General features: G+C 42.6%; 1 protein-coding gene across 1 annotated transcript in view; it reads right to left on the bottom strand.

Annotated features, from left to right (window-relative positions):
- Positions 1-18,775, bottom strand: part of COL4A5 (collagen type IV alpha 5 chain) — a 325,412-nt gene that overhangs the window by 65,935 nt on the left and 240,702 nt on the right. The window contains exons 34-36 of the mRNA XM_079764916.1: positions 10,070-10,168; positions 8,658-8,747; positions 8,104-8,243 (exon numbers count right to left, since the gene is read on the bottom strand). Of these exons, the coding sequence (XP_079621042.1) occupies positions 8,104-8,243; positions 8,658-8,747; positions 10,070-10,168 (329 nt within the window). The remainder of the gene's footprint in view (positions 1-8,103; positions 8,244-8,657; positions 8,748-10,069; positions 10,169-18,775) is intronic.

Below are 18,775 nucleotides of genomic sequence, written 5' to 3'. Positions count from 1 at the left end.
CCGCGCACCCTGCCTGGTGGGGTTTGATGGGGACCTCAGGCTGTGCTCTCTGACCCACGGGGATTGACAGGGGACCTCAGGCCACACCCCCCACCTGGTGGGGCTTGATGGGGGACCTCAAGGTGCAGCCCCCCTCCCCAGTGCTAGGCCGGGGACCTCAGGCTGCTCCCCTCACCCCAGGCCTGGGGACTGCAGGCCATGCCCCAGCCCCAGCGGGGCTTGACAGGGGACCAGAGGCTGTGCCCCCCTCCTGGCACTGTGCTGGGGGACCTAATTTATATTTTCCTTTGATTGTTTGTACTTTTTGTGTCATAGCTAAGAAATAATTAACCTAACCCAAGGTCAGGAAGATTTAGTCATGTTTGCTTCTAAGATTTCAGTAGTGTTAGCTCTCATATTTAGGTCAATTATCCATTATTGTTTAATTTTGGTTTATGATATGAGTTAGGAGGTGCAAATTATTTAATTTGAATATAGATATTCCCTTGTTTTAGGAACATTTGTTAAAAAGATTTTTCTTTCTTCTCATAATTATCTTAGCACCTTTGTTGAAATAAATTGACCAAAATGAATAGGTTTATTTCTGGACTCTAATCTATCCCATTGATCCTTATGTCTATCCTATGCAAGTATTACACAAAGTGGATTGCTAAAGTTTTATAATACGTTTTGAAATATAGAAGGGTGAGTCCTCAAAATTCATTCTTTTATTTTCAAGATTGTTTTGATTATTCTGGGTCCCATGTATTTTCATATGAATTTTAGGGTCTGCTTGTCAATTTTAGCAAAAAAAGTAAACTGGTATTAAGATAGAGATTTCTTAGAATCTTAGTATGATTAAATTTTAATAACGATTGAGTTTAGAAATATTATGCTGTAGTAAAATAATGTTATAGACTTCTGGTGAAGATGGCAGTGTAGGTAAACATGGTACTCACCTCCTCCCACAACCACATCAAAATTACAACTAAGCCACAGAACAATAATTTAGAACTGCCTGAAATCTGGTTTAATGGAAGTCCTACAACTAGAGAATAAAGGAAGAAGCCACATAGAGACTGGTAGGAGGAATAGACATAGGGAATGGGCTGGTCTCACACCCATGAAAGGCAGATAAAAATCTGGAGGGATATCTTGGTTGTGGAGTACCCCCTGAGGAACAAGGGATCTCAGCCCCACACCAGGCACCCCCAGCCCAGGGTTCCAGTAACAGGAATGGAAGTCCTCATAACTTCTGGCTGTTAAAACCAGTGGGGCATTTATATAAACCACAAAGTAATCATCCCAACAAACCTTGCACCATCAAATGTCCAATCACTGGGTTATGAACCTGAAACTATACTGTACCTCAACTCTAATTGAATATATATATATATATATATATATATATATATATATATATATAGAGAGAGAGAGAGAGAGAGAGAGAGAGAGAGAATAATTTATTTTAATAAAGGATAACTGTAGACAGTCTAACTAACTTCCAGTTATAAAATAAATATGCATGGGGATGTAATGTACAGTATGGTGACTATTAATGCTGTATTGCATATTTCAAAGTTGCTAAAAGAGTAACTCTTAAAAGTTCTTATCATAAGAAAAAAAATTCTGTACCAATGTATATAACATCTATGTAAGTCTAGATGTTAACTAGACTTATTGTACTGATCATTTTGCAATATATAGAAATATAGAGTCATTATGTTGTACACCTGAAACTAGTATAATTTTGTATGTCAATTATACCTCAATAAAAAAATAAAAATAAAAATAAAAACCAGTGGGTATTGAGGCTGAGAGAAACAGAGGGCTTCTGGAGTCCCAGGTGTTCCTCTTAAAGGGCCCATGCATGGACTACATGGACTCTCGCCCTCTGAGCTCCAGTGCTGGAGCAGCAACTTGAAAGGCACCATGGACATACGGGGAGGAACTGAACTGTCTGGCACCAGCACCAGAGTTTTGGGGGCAGCTTTCTCCTACAGGGAAGTGCTGGCAGAGGCCATTGTTCCTTTTCTGAGGCCTCCCCCACAGAGCCAGGAGGTGGGCACCATATCTTATACTCCATCAACCTTGTTCACACTGTTTGCCTCACACTGTGTTTCCCTGAGGTCTTGCCCCACCCAACTATCAGGCGTGCCCAGGCTGGTTCCAATGAGTTTTCCATAAGTATGGCCTGTCTTGGCTCATGCTTCAGATTTTCCTAAAAATTTCTCAAGCAGTATCTGGCTTCAGTATGCCATGTACTCTTGCTAAGTGGTACCAGGCCTGGTACTAGCAGCAGTTGGCCTTGGTTCACAGCTTGGCCTAGCCTGGGCAACTCCAAGCCCAACAAAAGTAGCAGCTATCTGCAGATTGCTTTGTAGATCATGCCAGGTGGCCCTTGTCAGAAGAGAGGCACGTCCCAGGAGGCCCCAGAGCCAGAACACCCAATGGATAGCTTCAGAATATATCAAAGAACCATTACCCAAACACCTCCACAAACAACACACTCAAGGGGTGGACTAAGCAGGCACGAGAGCACTGCTGAAGTAAGTACTCTCTGGTGCAGTGGGCCCCTACATAGCTGATCCTCCATGTTGGTTGGAGATTCAGTAGTCAGCAGTTGCTACCAGTCTCTCCCATTGATATGCCAATAGCAATCAAGGCTCAACTATAAGAGGAGGGTGTGCACATCACACATAGGGGGCACAACTTGAGTACCTGTTGCCCCTCCTGCCCGGGCCAGCCCTGCCAGGCCCCCGATGCCAGATGATGACGACCTGCGCAGAAACCCACCCCGTGGGCTGCCCACGTCTGAGCCTCCCTGGTATTTCTGGAGTGCAAATAAAGAGGGTGTTTTCCTGAAGTGTGCCCTGCCTCTGGTGCCCCCGATGTGCCCCCACCAGCCTTTCACACCACCTGGGTGGTAGTAAATTACCACCACCACCTGGGTGATCAGGGAAGTTGTGCCACTTGACACTATAGATCACCTACTATACTAGGCTGCTCTATCAAGTCTGAGAGACATAGCATCTCTACCTAATATATAGAAACAACCACAGGGATGTCACAAAACAAAATGGAGGCAAGCAATCTACTAGATACAGAGTTCAAAACACTGGCTATAAAAAATGTTCAATGAACTTAGTGAGAACTTCAGCAGCATGAAAAAGGATACAGAAACCATAAAAAGAGCCAGTAAGAAATGGAGGACACACTAACTGAAATGAAGAATAAATTACAGGGAAGTAACAGTAGAATAGATGAAGCAGAAAATCAAATCAGCGATTTGGGATATAAGGAAGCAAAAAATACCATTCAGAACAGGAAAAAGAAAGAATTAAAAAAAATGAGGATAGTGTAAGGATCCTCTGAGACAACTTCAACTGTACCAACATTTGCCTCATGGGGGTGCCAGAAGGAGAAGAGAGAGGGGAAGAAATTGAAAATCTTTTTTTTGTTTCTTTTTCACTCAATTCCTCCACCCACCAACCCAATCCCTCAATGTCCTCCCCTGACAGCTATCATCCTGCTTTCTCTGTCTATGAGTCTGTCATCTGTCTTTTTTGTTTGTTTGTTTTTAATATATATCATTTGTTTCTTTATTGATTCAAGTTCATTTCATTCATGCTCTATCTCCAGCACCTAAAACAGTACCTGGAACATTGTACATACTCAATAGATATTTTTTCAATAATCCTATCTAATAAAAGAGTAATATGCAAATTGACTGTACCTCCACTATACTCACAAGCCACACCCACCAGCCAATCAGGAGCGAGTATGCAAATTTACCCAACCAAGATGGCTGCGGCCACGGAGAGAACAGGAGGCTTGGGTTTCCCTGGCAATGGAGGAAGCCAAGCTTTCTGCATACCCTGGACTCCACTCAAGGCTACAAAGTTTCAATTATAGAAGATAAATAAATTCCAACAAAAATGGCTGTGGCCACAGAGCGAGCAGAAAGCTTGGGTTTCCCCGGCAATGGAGGAAGCCAAGCTTTCCGCACACACTGGACTCCACTCAAGGCTACAAAGTTTCAATTATAGAAGATAAATAAATCCCAACAAAGATGGCTGTGATCACGAAGCAAGCAGGAGGCTTGGCTCTGTTCAAGGCTACAAAGATTCAATTATAAAAGATAAATAAATCCCAGATAACAGGGCCTCCACTTGGGTCACTGGGAGGCATGGCTGGCCTGCAAACCACCACAGGCCCGTCGCCCAGGCTGCCCCAAGCCCCAAGGGAAACCCCACCCTGATCCAGGACACCCTTCAGGGCAAACCAGCTGGCCCCCACCCGTGCACCAGGCCTCTATCCTATCTAATAAAAGAGTAATATGCAAATTGACCATCAGTCCAACACACAAGATGGCTGCCCCCATGTGATCAAAGATGGATGCCCCCATCTGGACACAAGATGGCCACCACAAGATGGGCAGTAGGGGAGGGCGGTTGGGAGGACCAGGCCTGCAAGGGAGGACAGTTGTGGGTGATTAGGCCAGCAGGGGAGGTCAGTTGGGAGTGACCAGGCCTGCAAGGGAGGGCAGTCGGGGGTGACCAAGCCTGCAGGGGAGGGAAGTTAGGGGTGACCAGGCCGGCAGAGGAGGGAACTTGAGGGTGACCAGGCCTGCAGGGAAGGGCAGTTGGGGGGGGACCAGGCCTGCAGGGGAGGTCAGTTAGGGGTGACCAGGCCTGCAGGGGAGGGCAGTTAGGGGTGACCAGGTCTGCAGGAGAGGGCAGTGAGGGGTGACCAGGCCTGCAGGGGAGGGCAGTTAGGAGCAAACAGGCTGGCAGGGGAGCAGTTAAACATCAATCAGGCTGGCAGTGGAGTGATTAGGGGATAATCAGGCTGGCAGGCAGAAGTGGTTAGGGGCAATCAGGAAGGCAGGTGGGCGAGCAGTTCGGAGCCAGCAGTCCTGGATTGTGAGAGGGATGTCCCAGATTGGAGAGAGTGCAGGCTGGGCTGAGGGACACACATCCCTGTGCACGAATAACCAGGCCTCTAGTTAATGAGTATAAAATTTACCTATGTAAAAATTTAGGCTTCTACATGATGAAATACATAGTAAACTATGATATAATACTAACAACTTACTGAGAAAAACTATTTGGAACACATATAATAGATAATGGATGCATTTTTGCTATTTATAAAGTACTTCTGCAAATCATCCTACCTAATAAAATGGTAATATGTAAATTACCATCACTCCGCTACGCCCACGATTGGGCCAGCTGAAGGCACAGGGGGCGGGACTCGGGGTGGCCGGGGTAGCCGATTGGGCCGGCAGGACGCTGAGCTCGCATCGCCAGTGGTGGCGCGAGCTCAGCGTCTGCACCATGGCTGTGCTGCGGAACAGAAGGGGCCTTTGGGGCAGCGAGCTCACGTCCCGCTGTGGACCATCAAAAGCGGGGGAGCTGGGTGCCTGTCTGCTCCGGCTCGGCGGAGGCTTCTGAAAGGCCTGGTGCACCAGCAGACAGGCACCCAGCTCCCCCGCGATCGAAAGCGAAAGCATGTAGGGGACCCTACACGTGCATGATTCAATCATGCACTGGGCCTCTAGTTAGGAAATATATAACCAAATCCCTTCCTTAAAAATGAGGCAGAGTATGAACAGACAATTTGCAGAGAGGGTATAAGCATAAGAAATCTCACTTGTAAGGAGGAAAAGTCAAATTTAAACAATGATGCACTAGTTTTCACCCATTAGATTGACAAAATTAGAGATTGATAAAACAATATTTATAACATAAGGAGAAAATAGAAAATTTATTACACTGATCAAGCTATAAAGCTATATGACAGGAAAATTTGTCAGTAACTATCAATATTAAAAATGCATTTATATGCTAGGCTCTAGCAATCCTACTCAGAATTTATTCTGTGACAATATTTACTAAATAATATTATGATATATATACAAGATATGGATAAGAATCATATCACATGCAACATATGTTTGTAATCATGAAAGGGTGGAAACAATTTCAGTACTTATAATGTTAAATTATTTATGACTGACTCACACAAAAACCCTATGTAATAAAGAGGGGATATGCTAATTGACCCTCATGCTGTCACAAAGATGGTGGCACCCACAGCCAATAAGGAGGGAATAGGCTAATTGACTGCCCCACCCACAAATATGGTGGTGCCCACAGCCACAAAATGGGGGCACCCAGTCCCCTAAGTCCTGCCAGGGCAGCAGGTGTGCTGCAAGGCCGGGCCCGCCCCCCGGCAGGTCCGGCCACTCCGAGCACCTGCCTCCAGAGTCCCTCAGTCCCCTCAGTCCTCCAGCCACCCAGGCCAGCCCGAGGTGCAGGCAAGCCTTGGATGGTGGCTGCCCAGCTGCTCAGGGCCGGCTCAAGGCACAGGTAACCAGGGCCAGCCAAGGCTTGTGCTGCCGGCAGTGGCAACAGCAGAGGTGTGATGGTGCATCGCCTTCCCCTGATCGCCAGGTCGCCTCCCACCCCTGAGGGCTCCCAGACTGTGAGAGGGGGCAGGCTGGGCTAAGGGACACCACCCCCACCAGTGCATGAATTTTCATGCACCGGGCCTCTAGTACTATATAATAGTGAAAGACAATGTGGAATATATTTATGGGCTAATAAAGAAAGCTAGCTAAAATTTACTAAGTTACGATAGCTAAGTCTAGAGTTCATGTCTGTAAATAAAAGATACATACATTTGGAAGAAGCAGCATCATTTTATGTATCGATAACATTATAAAAATGCTTCCAATTATAATTGTCAGGTGCTTTCCATTGTAAGATGCTCCTCAATATCAGAGATTTTTAAATTGAGTAAAATTGAGTCTTAAAAATGATAAGTTATCTATAACACACACATACACATATATATTGTAAATTATAGTCTTTGTACACTATTAAAAATAAATTATTTTTAAAATATCATTCAGTAAATTCTTATCTCAGTGGGAATTTTCACTAAGTCTGTGAAAGTTGAGTGACACAATTTCTCTTCAAAAACTCTCTAGCTTTGTGGTCTGACTGAATGATTAAACAATACTATAAGACAAACAACTGACTGGGAGCAAATATTTGCAATATATATTATAGACAATAGATGCAACTTTGCTAGTTATAAGGTACTTCTACAAATCAGTAAGAGTTATTATCTTTTTACATAGAATTAAGAAGTTATCAAATATTTGTTGAGTCCATGATTCTAAAACAAGTTCTAAATCTGATTGCTTGTGCAACATCACCGAGTTTTCTCATGGACTAGGGGCACAGAGGGATATGAAAAACTGTTTTTGAAGAAGTACCTGAGATATGCAGTTAAGAATACTACTGCACTTTTATTAATTGCCCAAGTTACAAAAAAAAAGCCAAAGTTACTTTCTTTGTAAGTTTTATCACATTGTTAATAATAATAATAATTGGACAAAGACCAACAACCATATCACTAAAAAGGGTAAATAAAACCAAAAGCAGGCAGAAATATGCCTTAGGATTACTGAAACATGCAAAAAAATTAAGATTAATCAGAAGTTTCCCCCCTTTTTGGACTGGCTGCTGCTGGAAGCTATCCATTGTCTACACTATCATGAAAGCACAACAGAGAACTCAGAAGGTTGATGGATCTTGAGCTTTAGCAAGGGCTAAAAGCTATGCACCAATTGTTCTGTTGAGACAATGGTGACTCAAGCAATTTCCTGACCTAATAGTCTCAAAGTAAATCTTTACTAATATTTACTGACCTTTAAGATAGTCTGTCTGCTACCAGATTGCCTGCCTGACTAAGGGCAAGATGTGCATTCTAAAACTGAATAAGAGCTAACAGGGCCTGGGCCCCAGTGAAGCCTTTCCCCTAGAGAAAGGTTCTCCGCCTGGAACCACATGAATTCTAAGTTCATATTTCTTGTCTAGTGTATTCATTTGTGTGCAGCCCTTCTCCAGAGCCTGAACTCTAGCTGTGTTGGTTGCAGCTTAACAGGTTGCAAACCCTAAAACCTATCTCCTTATTAAAATAAGAAAAAAGAGAAGAAATGAATTCTTGCCTATGCCAGTCTATAGTTTATTTAATGAAGAATTAGGAATGAGCACAGTATTATAGAAAAATCACATCTGCTCAGGCATATGTCTAGAGTAGGATTACCTTTGTGCCAGGAAGACCTGGAATACCAATGCCTGAAACACCAGGATCACCTTTCTCTCCTTTCTGCCCAGGTAATCCTGGGGAGCCAGGTTGTCCAGGAACTCCGGGAATACCAGGGGATCCTTTTATACCCTGAGGGCCTGTTGAAAACATGTAAAATGCAATATTTTACAAAATACCTTTTATTTGTGGCGTATCTGTCATGCATATAACCAAACAAAAGATTTTTTTAAATAACTCTACAAATTCTGCTGTATAACAATGAGCTTTATAATCAGGATCTTATAAAAGCCTATTCTACAGGAAGTTTAAGTGAAAGGAGGTACAGCTGGAAAAAATATACAAGTTTCTTAAAATTTTACTTTTAAGGTTTTTAAAGCTCTGTCCCTTAATTCCTAGTTCAAATCTTTGTATAATGAGACATCTTTTCCCACTAATTAACTTAGATATTGTCTCAGTTTGATTCTATCCACACCAATCTCTTTTCTGATAACAAAGATAGTGAACTATCTTCCAGTAGTGGATCTGAATACTTGGGAGAGTTCATTACTCACCTGGAAATCCCATATCACCTATGTTTCCTTTTAGTCCAGGTGGTCCTGTAAGTCCTGGCTCCCCAGGGAGACCAGGGCTACCCTTGGGACCTAGAAATGTCAAATTGGTAAAATTAAGACAAGTCATCAATATTGAGGCTTCTTGGTTTCCTGGAATGGATCATAATTAAAATGCACGTATGGAATTAGATGGACCCAATCTTAATACATGATCAAGTTCCAAAGACTTAACCTAGCATAAAATGGGCAAAAAATCTCCTTCAGATCATATTACAATATAATCTCAATAATAGAGGTATCATAATACAAATTTATTTTTAAAATGCAAAATTTTTACAAGGACACCTTGTTTCTTGCCAAAAACTATTACAAAACCCTGAAGTCCCATTATGTGTATACGCTTTACTGTATTAATCACAGATGAATACAACATAATGAATCTGTTTTTAAAATATTCAGAAGTAGCTTTCCCATGTAGATTCTGATTATGTGAGAGCAAAAAGAGGAAAGTGGTAATCTGTCATGATATAACCCAGTACATTAGGCCAGGGGTAGATAAGTGTTGATGGAGAGGTTCTGGACTGTCACCTCCAACAGTCATGGCTGCTCTGCTTACACATTCTTCTTAGAGCTTAGGTGCTTGAGCTCTAAGGTCCCCAATGTTGCCTTAATCAATTTTTCATTGATTTTTTCTTTCACAATTGCTTTAAATTGGGGACAAGAAAGCAGAAGAAGTGAAGGATATAAAGAAAGATAATTTCCTTTTCCAACTACATCAAGGCAATGTCGTGCAGAGTCTAAAGCAGAATAATGGACCTCAAGCGTTCTTATGAAGACAGGACCAGGTCCTCTTTATTCATTAGGGGCCCACGTAAAAGAAAATGGCTTCAAATTCAGCAAGAAAGAATTTTATTAGAGGTAAGAAAAAAAATCTATGTTGACTGTAAGAGGGTGATTAATACTGTAACAGACTACCAAGGTAGGTTATAAAATTTTCATCCCTTGAAACTTTAAAAAAAATAAGCATCTATTTTTAAAATCATGTGTTTAACATGGCGTAATTATTGACCCTGTCTGAAGGCTCCTACTAGATAATTGTCTTATTTACTTATGCTGCAATTTATGTAAATAAAACCCAGCACCTTACTTGGATATACTTCTGATTCTGTAAAACTCTGCTACTACCACAAAAAGAAAACAATACCAAAGCAAAATATCCTACATGTCTTGACTATTGATACTTGGGCCAAATGGCAACATTTTTGCTAAAGGAGAACACCATGTTTCAGTAGCTATTCAAGGATATTGCCATGACCATATCCAAAATATCATCACACATGACAAATACATAATTAATTTTTTAGGGTTCAGGATCAGCTGTCCAATTTCTACAGGTGGTCTATTATACCTACCTGGTAATCCTGGTAATCCAGGTTTTCCAGTCGGTCCAGGTTGCCCTGGGTCTCCAGGCAAACCCTGGTAACCTTTTGGCCCTGAAATTCCAGGTATACCTTCCAACGATGAGAATAAGAGAGACAAGTTAGGCTGATATTATTAATCCATTAAATTAATTTGGCAAAGGAGGAGCACCAAGATGGTGGCATAGGTAAACACCTGTATTGCTGCCTTCCACAAGCACATAAAAATTACAACTAAAAGACAGAACAACTATCATCCAGAACCACAGGAAAGCTGGCTGAGTAGAAGAACTACAACTAGAGAAGTAAAGAAGAAAGCACATTGAGACTGGTAGGAGGCATGGAGACGTGGAGGCAGAATAGGCTGGCATCAGGGTATGCCGTTTTTTTAATCGGGAGGGAGATAAAAGCTCCCGCTTGCTCTGAGCTCCAGTGCTGGGCGAAACTTTGGGAGTCCCAGACACTTACGAGGAGAAACTGGACTGTCTGGCATTGGGCTTCTTCCTGACAGAGGTGATCGCAGCAGTCATTGTTCCTGAGCTGGGACCTCCCCACTGCAGGGCTGTTTGGCAGCCATTGCTGTCCACCCTGAGGATTCCCTGAGACTACGCCCCATCCAATTTACAACCCCACCCAAGCCATGTGCAGAGGCTTTTGTATATGAATGGCCAGTCCTTTCTCAGCCTAAAACCTGTCAAACTGCAGCTGGGTCATGAAGCCCCAAAGCTATCAAAAGAAGGCAAAGGCCAGGACTGCAGCAGCCTGCCTTGCTTCATAGCTGGGCCTCATCTGGGCACTTCCAAACCTCAAACAAAGAGGAGGAATCTGCAGATCTCTCTGTAGCTCCTGCTGGGTGGCCCCAGGCAGTGACTGACTTTGCACCTCCTTGGAGATCCAAGAGCCAGTGTACCCAATGGTCAGTGTGAGACCATGGCAAATTACAATTCTTCACATCCATAAGTGACACACTCAAGGGACAGATTCAGTGAGCACCAAAGCCCCAGTGAAGAAAGTCCTGCCCATAAGAGTGTCTCCTGCACAGCAGCTCTTCTATTGTAGACACAGGTGGTCCTCACAGACAATTGGCCTGGAGGTAAACAAACACAGTGATGCAGCCAAAATGCGGAGACAAATAAATGTGTCACAAATGAAAGAAATGGAAGAAATCAAATTACTGGATATAGAGTTCAAAACCACAGTTATTAGGTTACTCAAGAATCTTCTAGAAACCTCTGAGGAACTTAGTGAGACCTTCAAGGATCGTAGTGACAATGCCAAAAAAATGGAAAAGGACCAGTCAGAAATTAAGCATACACTGACTGAAATACAGAATAATATACAGAGATTCAACAGTAGAGTAGAGGATCCCAATAATAAAGTCAAAGACTTGAAATACGAGGAAGTAGAAAATACACAACCTGAAGAGCAAAAAGAAAAAAAAAATCCAAAAAGGAAGATAGTGTAAGGAGCCTCTGGGACAACTTCAAGTATACCAACATCCGAATTATGGGGATGCCAGAAGAAGAGAGAGAGCAAGATATTGAAAACCTATTTGAAGAAATAATGACAGGGGAAAAAGATGGCTACCGGCAGGAAGGCAGGGAGGGAGAATGTGAGAGAGAGTGAGGGAGCAATAGAGGAGTGTGTGGACTTGTGTGGGTGTGTGTGTGAGTGAAATAAGGACAGTTAGATACTGCAGGTCTTCCAAGGGGCTGCCAATCCGGGCAGTCTTAGACGGCAAAACCCAGCTGCCACCACAAAACTCCAGGGAGGCCACCAGCAGCACAGAGACCACACTATCTTAAAGAACAGAACTGCTTGAGACTAGGATCCTGGCCTTTCTGCCACCCAGTCTGGTCTCAGTAGCAAACAGGGACTCTACAGCCACCCTGGTAGAAGACCTGCAACCACAGCTGCAGACCCAGGGATACCAAGACTTCAGGCAACCTGGCCACAGATTTCTGTGAGTCACAAAGCCAATCCCCCTCTCCTGCTGCCCCCACGGCAGCAGCATAGGAACTGCCAGACCCCAGCCGCACAATAGGGCTTTCTGCACACACACAGCAGTGGCAGCTCTACCTGACTTTGAGCCTTGGTGTCCGACAGGGTAAGTTTGTTTACCGTGATCAGGCTCCGTACTCAGGCAGGGAGACTGTGCTGAATTTGACCCTAGGTGCACATCCTTGGGGAGATTGTTTTCTGCGACCAGATCCCGCGCCCACGCAGGGCAGGGAGACAGTGCTGAATTTGAACCTGAACGTGCGAACTCAGGGAATTTGATTCCCGCGTCTAGGCTCTGCGCCCAAGCAGGGAGGCTGTACTGAATTTGAGCATAGGTGCGCATCCTTGGGGAGATTGTTTTTTGCGACCAGATCCTGCACCCATGCAGGGAGACAGCACTGAATTTGAGCCTGGGGGTGGAAACCCGGGGAGTTTGTTTCCCACGACCAGACCCTGCACCCAAGCAGGGAGACTGCGCTGAATTTGAACCTGAATGTGCAAACTTGGGGAGTTTGTTTCCCACGACCAGACCCTGTGCCCACACAGGGTGGCAGCGCTGAATTTGAGCCTGGGTGCATGGACACGGGGAGTTTGTTTCCCCGCAGTGCAAAACCACGTGACCTCTTGCCAACACAGTGCGACTGTGCAACCCGGTCTCCCAAGCAAATCGGGGACCCTGAATCTCCATGCAAGAGGCGGCAATAAGCACCAGTGACTAGACTCTGTTCCTCATCGCATGTGCCTGGGAACCCTGATTCCCAGTACATTCACACTAAGAGCCAGTGACTCCAATTCTTGGCGCATGTGCACACAGGGACCCTCATTCTTGGTGCAAGGTAGCACCAAGCAACAGAGACTCTGATACTCGATTCTTGGCGCAGACACAGGGAGACTCTGACTCCTGACATGCACTAGAGGACTTTGATTTTTGGCACACCCCAGGGGGTTCTCTGTTTCAACATGGCACAGGCAGGGTCCCTGATTCTAGGTGTGCACACAAGGCAACATTAAGCGCCTGTGACTGACCCAGGGTGAGCGTGGCCCCTAACAACCCACAGCAGCCTCACATCTTGGTGTCAAAGCTCTTCAGTGACACTTGGGGGGTGCAATACTCCCACTGCACATAGCAAAGTCTCTTCAAATTCAAGAAGAATGAAATCATATCAAGCATCTTCTCAGACCACAATAGCATAATATTAGAAATAAACTACAATAAAAAACAATCCAAAACACTCTAACACTTGGAAGCAGAATAGCATGTTATTAAATATTGATTGGATTACCAATGAGATCAAAGAAGAAATTAAAAACATCCTGGAAACTAATGACAATAAAAACACAACAATCGAAAATCTATGGGACACAGTGAAAGCAGTCCTTAGAGGGATGTTTATAGCTCTACAGGCCTACCTCAAAAAGAAAGAAAAAATGGTAGTAAATCATCTAACTCTACAAATGAAAGAATTAGAGAGAAACAAGAAAAGCCCAGAGTGAGCAGAAAGAAGAAGATAATAAAGATTAGAGCAGAAATAAATAACATAGAGACCAAAAAAAAAAAAATACAAAAACTCAACAAAACTAAGAGCTGGTTCTCTGAAAGGATAAACAAGATTGATGAACCTCCAGCAAGGCTCACCAAGAAGCAAAGAGAGAGGAACCAAATAAACAAAATCAGAAATGAAAGAGAAGAAATAACAACAGACCCCACAGATATACAAAGGATTGTTTAAAAATACTATGAACAACTCTATTTCAACAAACTGGACAACCTGGAGGAAATGGATATATTCCTAGAAAAATACAACCTTCCCAAACTCAATCAGGAAGAATCTAAAAATCTCAATAGGCAGATAACTCAGAAGAAATTGAAGCAGCCATCAAAAAGCTTCCAGCAAACAAAAGCCCGGGGCCAGATGGATTCACAGGAGAGTTATAACAAACATTCAAGGAAGAACTAAAACCTATCCTCCTCAGACTATTTCAAAAAATTCAAGCGGAAGGAACACTTCCGAGCTCATTCTATGAAGCCAGCATCACCCTAATACCAAAATCAGATAAAGACAACACAATGAAAGAGAATTATAGTTCAATATCCCTCATGAACATAGATGCCCAAATTCTCAACAAAATTCTACCAAATCAGATTCAACAGTACATCAGAAAGATCATAAACCATGACCAAGCAGGATTTATCCTGCGGATGCAAGGATGGTACAATATCCGCAAATCAATAAATGTGATACTTCACATAAACAAATTGTGGGAGAAAAATCACATAGTCATATCAATTGACGCAGAAAAAGCATTTGACAAAATCCAACACCCTTTCTTTATTAAAAACTCAGCAAGGTGAGAATAGAAGGATCATACCTCAACATCATAAAAGCCATACATGATAAACCCACAGCCAACATCACACTCAATGGACAAAAACTAAAACGATTTCCCCTAAGAACAGGAACAAGACAGGGATGCCCACTCTCACCACTCCTGTTCAACATAGTACTGGGAGTATTAGCCATTGCTATCAGACAAGAAGAAGAAATAAAAGGCATCCAAATTGGAAAAGAAGAAGTAAAACTGTCCTTATTCACAGATGACATGATACTGTACATAGAAAACCCTAAAGTCTCCATCAAAAAATTATTAGACTTAATAAATGAATTTGGTAAGGTAGCAGGATATAAAATTAACTCCAAGAAATCTATGGCATTTCTATACACCAATAGTGAACTTACAGAAAGAGAGACTAAAAAAGCAATCCCATTTACTATCTCAACAAAAAAATTAAGGTACCTAGGAATAAACTTAACTAAGAAGGTAAAAAACCTATATGCAGAAAAACTACAGGACACTGAAAAAAGAGATACAGGGAGACATAAACAGATGGAATAATATACCGTGTTCATGGATTGGTAGAATCAACATCATTAAAATGTCCATACTACCCAAAGCAATCTATAGATTCAATGCAATCCCCATTAAAATACCAACAGCATATTTCACAGACCTAGAACAAACTCTCCAAAAATTCATCTGGAATAAAAAAAAAAGACCCCGAATAGCTCCAGCAATCCTGAGAAAGAAGAACAAAGTAGGTGGGATCTCAATACCAGATATCAAGCTGTATTACAAAGCCACTGTTCTCAAAACAGCATGGTACTGGCACAAGAACAGACATATAGATCAATGGAATAGAATAGAGAACCCAGAAATCTACCCAAACCACTGAGCACAATTAATATTCGATAAAGGAGGCATGAACATACAATGGAGTCAAGACAGTCTCTTCAATATATGATGTTGGGAAAATTGGAGAGATAGATGCAAAAAAATTAAACTAGACCATCAACTTACACCATACACAAAAATAAACTCAAAATGGATAAAGGACTTAAACGTTAAAGATGGGAAACCATAAAAATATTAGAGGAATCCACAGGCAGCAAAATCTCAGACATATGCCGAAAGAACTTCTTCACTGATACTGCTCCTAGGGAAATGGAAACTAAAGAAAAATAAACAAATGGGACTACATCAAAATAAAAAGCTTCTGCACAGCAAAAGAAAACATCCACAAAACAACAAGAAAGCCCACTGCATGAGAGAACATACTTGCCAATGTTATCACCAATAAGGGTTTAATCTCCAACATTTACAGGGAATTCATACAACTTAACAAAAGGAAGATAAACAATCCAATCAAAAATGGGCAATGGACCTAAATAGAAACTTTTCAAAAGAAGACAGGAGGGAGAGATCCTGGAAAGATGGCGACCGGCAGGTAGGCAGGGAGGGTGAGTGTGTGATCAAGTGATGGAGTGATAGAGGTGTGTGTGGACGTGTGTGGGTGTGTGTGTGAGTGAAATAGGGACAGTTAGACCCTGCAGTTCTACCAGGGGGCATCCAATCCAGGCAGTCTTGGTTGGCAAAACCCCGCGGCCTCTGCAAACACTCCATGGAGGACACCAGTCCACAGAGACCCCGCCATCTTTAAGAACGGAAATGCTAGAGACTAGAATCCTAACCTTACCACCACCCAGTCTGGTCTCGGAAGCAAACCTGGTCACTACAGCCACTTTGGTAGAACACCTGCCACCCCAGCTGCAGATGCGCGAACCCTGAGACCTCCACCTCCAAAAGAATGCCGCTGAAAGCAAAAACAACTCCGAGACCATGTGGATTCTAGCAACAAAGAGGAATCAACAGGACTACTCCAGCCATGAAGACAGAAGAGAAGCAGTCCAGAGACGGAAGACGCTGATGTGGCCTTCCCATACTAGCAGTTAGCAGCTGTGCATCACTGCAGGTTGCCCAGGACCAAACCAGATAGAGTCGGACCTGAATTACCACCATTTGTCCACCATCCAGAACTGAAATGTCAGTGCTGACATGTACACATAAGGAACTGTTGGACATTGAAATTGGGTCTCAAAAGAACTGTTGGCCCAGAAAGAAACTCACTACATACTGATTCATTTGCCTGTCACCATAACCATTATTGCTTGTCTCATTTTCGGTTCTTATAAGTGTATTTCTAATAGCACATGATCTCACTCATCTAGGGGAAATAATGAACAACATAGACTGATAAACAAGAACAGACCCAGAAACAAGGAGGCATGGATCAGACTGTCGGGCCTCAGGGGGAGGGTAAGGAAAGGTGGGGGTAAAGGGGAGAGATCAACCAAAGGACTTGTGTGCAAGCATATGAGCCTAACCAGCGGTTAAGGACAACAGGGGTGTGGGGGCATGTGTGGGGAGGGGTGTGGGATGGGAATGGGGGGGATGAGTACAAATATGTGATACCTTAATCAATAAAGAAATTTTTAAAAAAAGAAGACAGAAGGAAGGCCAAGAAACATATGAAAACATGCTCAAAGTCACTAATTATTCGAGAGATGCATATCAAAATGACAATGTGGTACCATCTCACACCTGTCAGAATGGCTATCATCAACAAATAAATAAACATCAAGTGTTGGTGAGGATGCGGAGAAAAAGGAACCCTCGTGCACTGCTGGTGGGAATGAAGATTGGTGCAGCCACTGTGGAGAACAGTATGGAGTTTCCTCAAAAAAGTAAAAATGGACCTCCCATTTGACCCAGTGATCCCACTTCTAGGAATATATCCCAAGAAGCTAGAAACATCAATCAGAAAGGATATATGCACTCCTATGGTCATAGCAGCACAATTTACCATAGCTAAGATTTGGAAACAGCCTAAGTGCCCATCAGCAGATGAGTGGATTAAAAAACTGTGGTACATCTACACAATGGAATACTATGCTGCATTAAAAAAGAAGGAATTCCTACCATTTGCAACAACATGGATGGAACTGGAGAGCATTATGTTAAGTGAAATAAGTCAGTCAGAGAAAGATAAATATCACATGATCTCACTCATCTATGGGAAATAATGTTCATAAACATTTTGTTCATAAACCGATGAACAAAAAGAGATCCAGAGACAGGGAAGAATTGATAAGACTGTCAAAACTCAGAGGGAATGTAGGGGAGGGTAGGGGTAAGTGGGAGAGATCAACCAAAGGACTTGTATGCATGCATATAAGCCTATCCAGTGGACACAGACAACAGTAGGTGAGGGCATGACTGTAGGGGGGTGGTTTGGGAAGGTAATGGGGGGACGAGGACAAATAAGTAATACCTTAATCAATAAAGATATTAAAATGCAAAAAAAATAAATAATGACAGAAAACTTCCCCTACCTGGTGAAAGAAATAGACTTACAAGTCCAGGAAGTGCAGAGAAACTGAAACAAGAGGAATCCAAAAAGGACTACACCAAGACACATCATAATTATAATGCCAATGGCAAAAGACAAGGAGAGAATCTTAAAAGCAGCAAGAGAAAAGCAGTTAGTTACCTATAAGGGAGTACTCATACAACTGTCAGCTGATTTTTCAACAGAACCTATGCAGGCCAGAAGGGAGTGGCAAGAAATATTTAAAGTGATGAATAGCAAGAACCTACAATCAAGATTACTCTACCCAGCAAAGCAATCATTTAGAATTAAAGGTCAGATAAAGAGCTTCACAGAAAAGAAAAAGCTAAAGGAGTTCATCACCATCAAACCAGTATTATATGAAATGCTGCAGGGTATTCTTTAAGAAGAGGAAGAAGAAGAAAAAAGGTGAAGATAAAAAGTATGAACAACAAAGTGACAACAAATACATATTAATCAACAAGTGAATAAAAAATCAAATGAATAAAAAATCTGATGAACAGAATAAACTGGTGAATGTAATAGAACCAGGGGCATGGAAAAGGAGTGGACTGACAATTCTCTGGGGGGAGGGGGGAGGAGGTGAGGGAAGAGATGGAACAAAGATCTTATATGCATGTATGCAGTACCTATGGACCTGGACAATGGGGTGGTGAGGGCCTGGGGTGGGGTGGGAACCGGGTGGAGGGGAGCTATGGGGGAAAAAAGAGGAAAATCTTTAGTAATCTGAACAATAAAGATTTAAAAAAAGAAATTTAGCATAAAAATTAATTTGGCAATGCAAGCTCCTCAGATTCTGAACTGTGAGAAATACAGGAACTAGTTATACTCATACACAGTATAAACCAACAGCACTGGACTCACACTAATAGACTCTCCTTTTTATTTAGTTACCATTATGAATTCAGAGCATTCACTTAAGTCACTTTCCTCTTTGTCCTTAATAATTTTAC

Source organism: Cnephaeus nilssonii (genome assembly GCF_951640355.1).
Source record: "Cnephaeus nilssonii genome assembly, chromosome: X".
Taxonomy (NCBI): Eukaryota; Metazoa; Chordata; class Mammalia; order Chiroptera; family Vespertilionidae; genus Cnephaeus; species Cnephaeus nilssonii.
The sequence above is the reverse complement of the archived record's forward strand: the minus strand, read 5'-3'. Positions and strand labels throughout refer to the sequence as shown.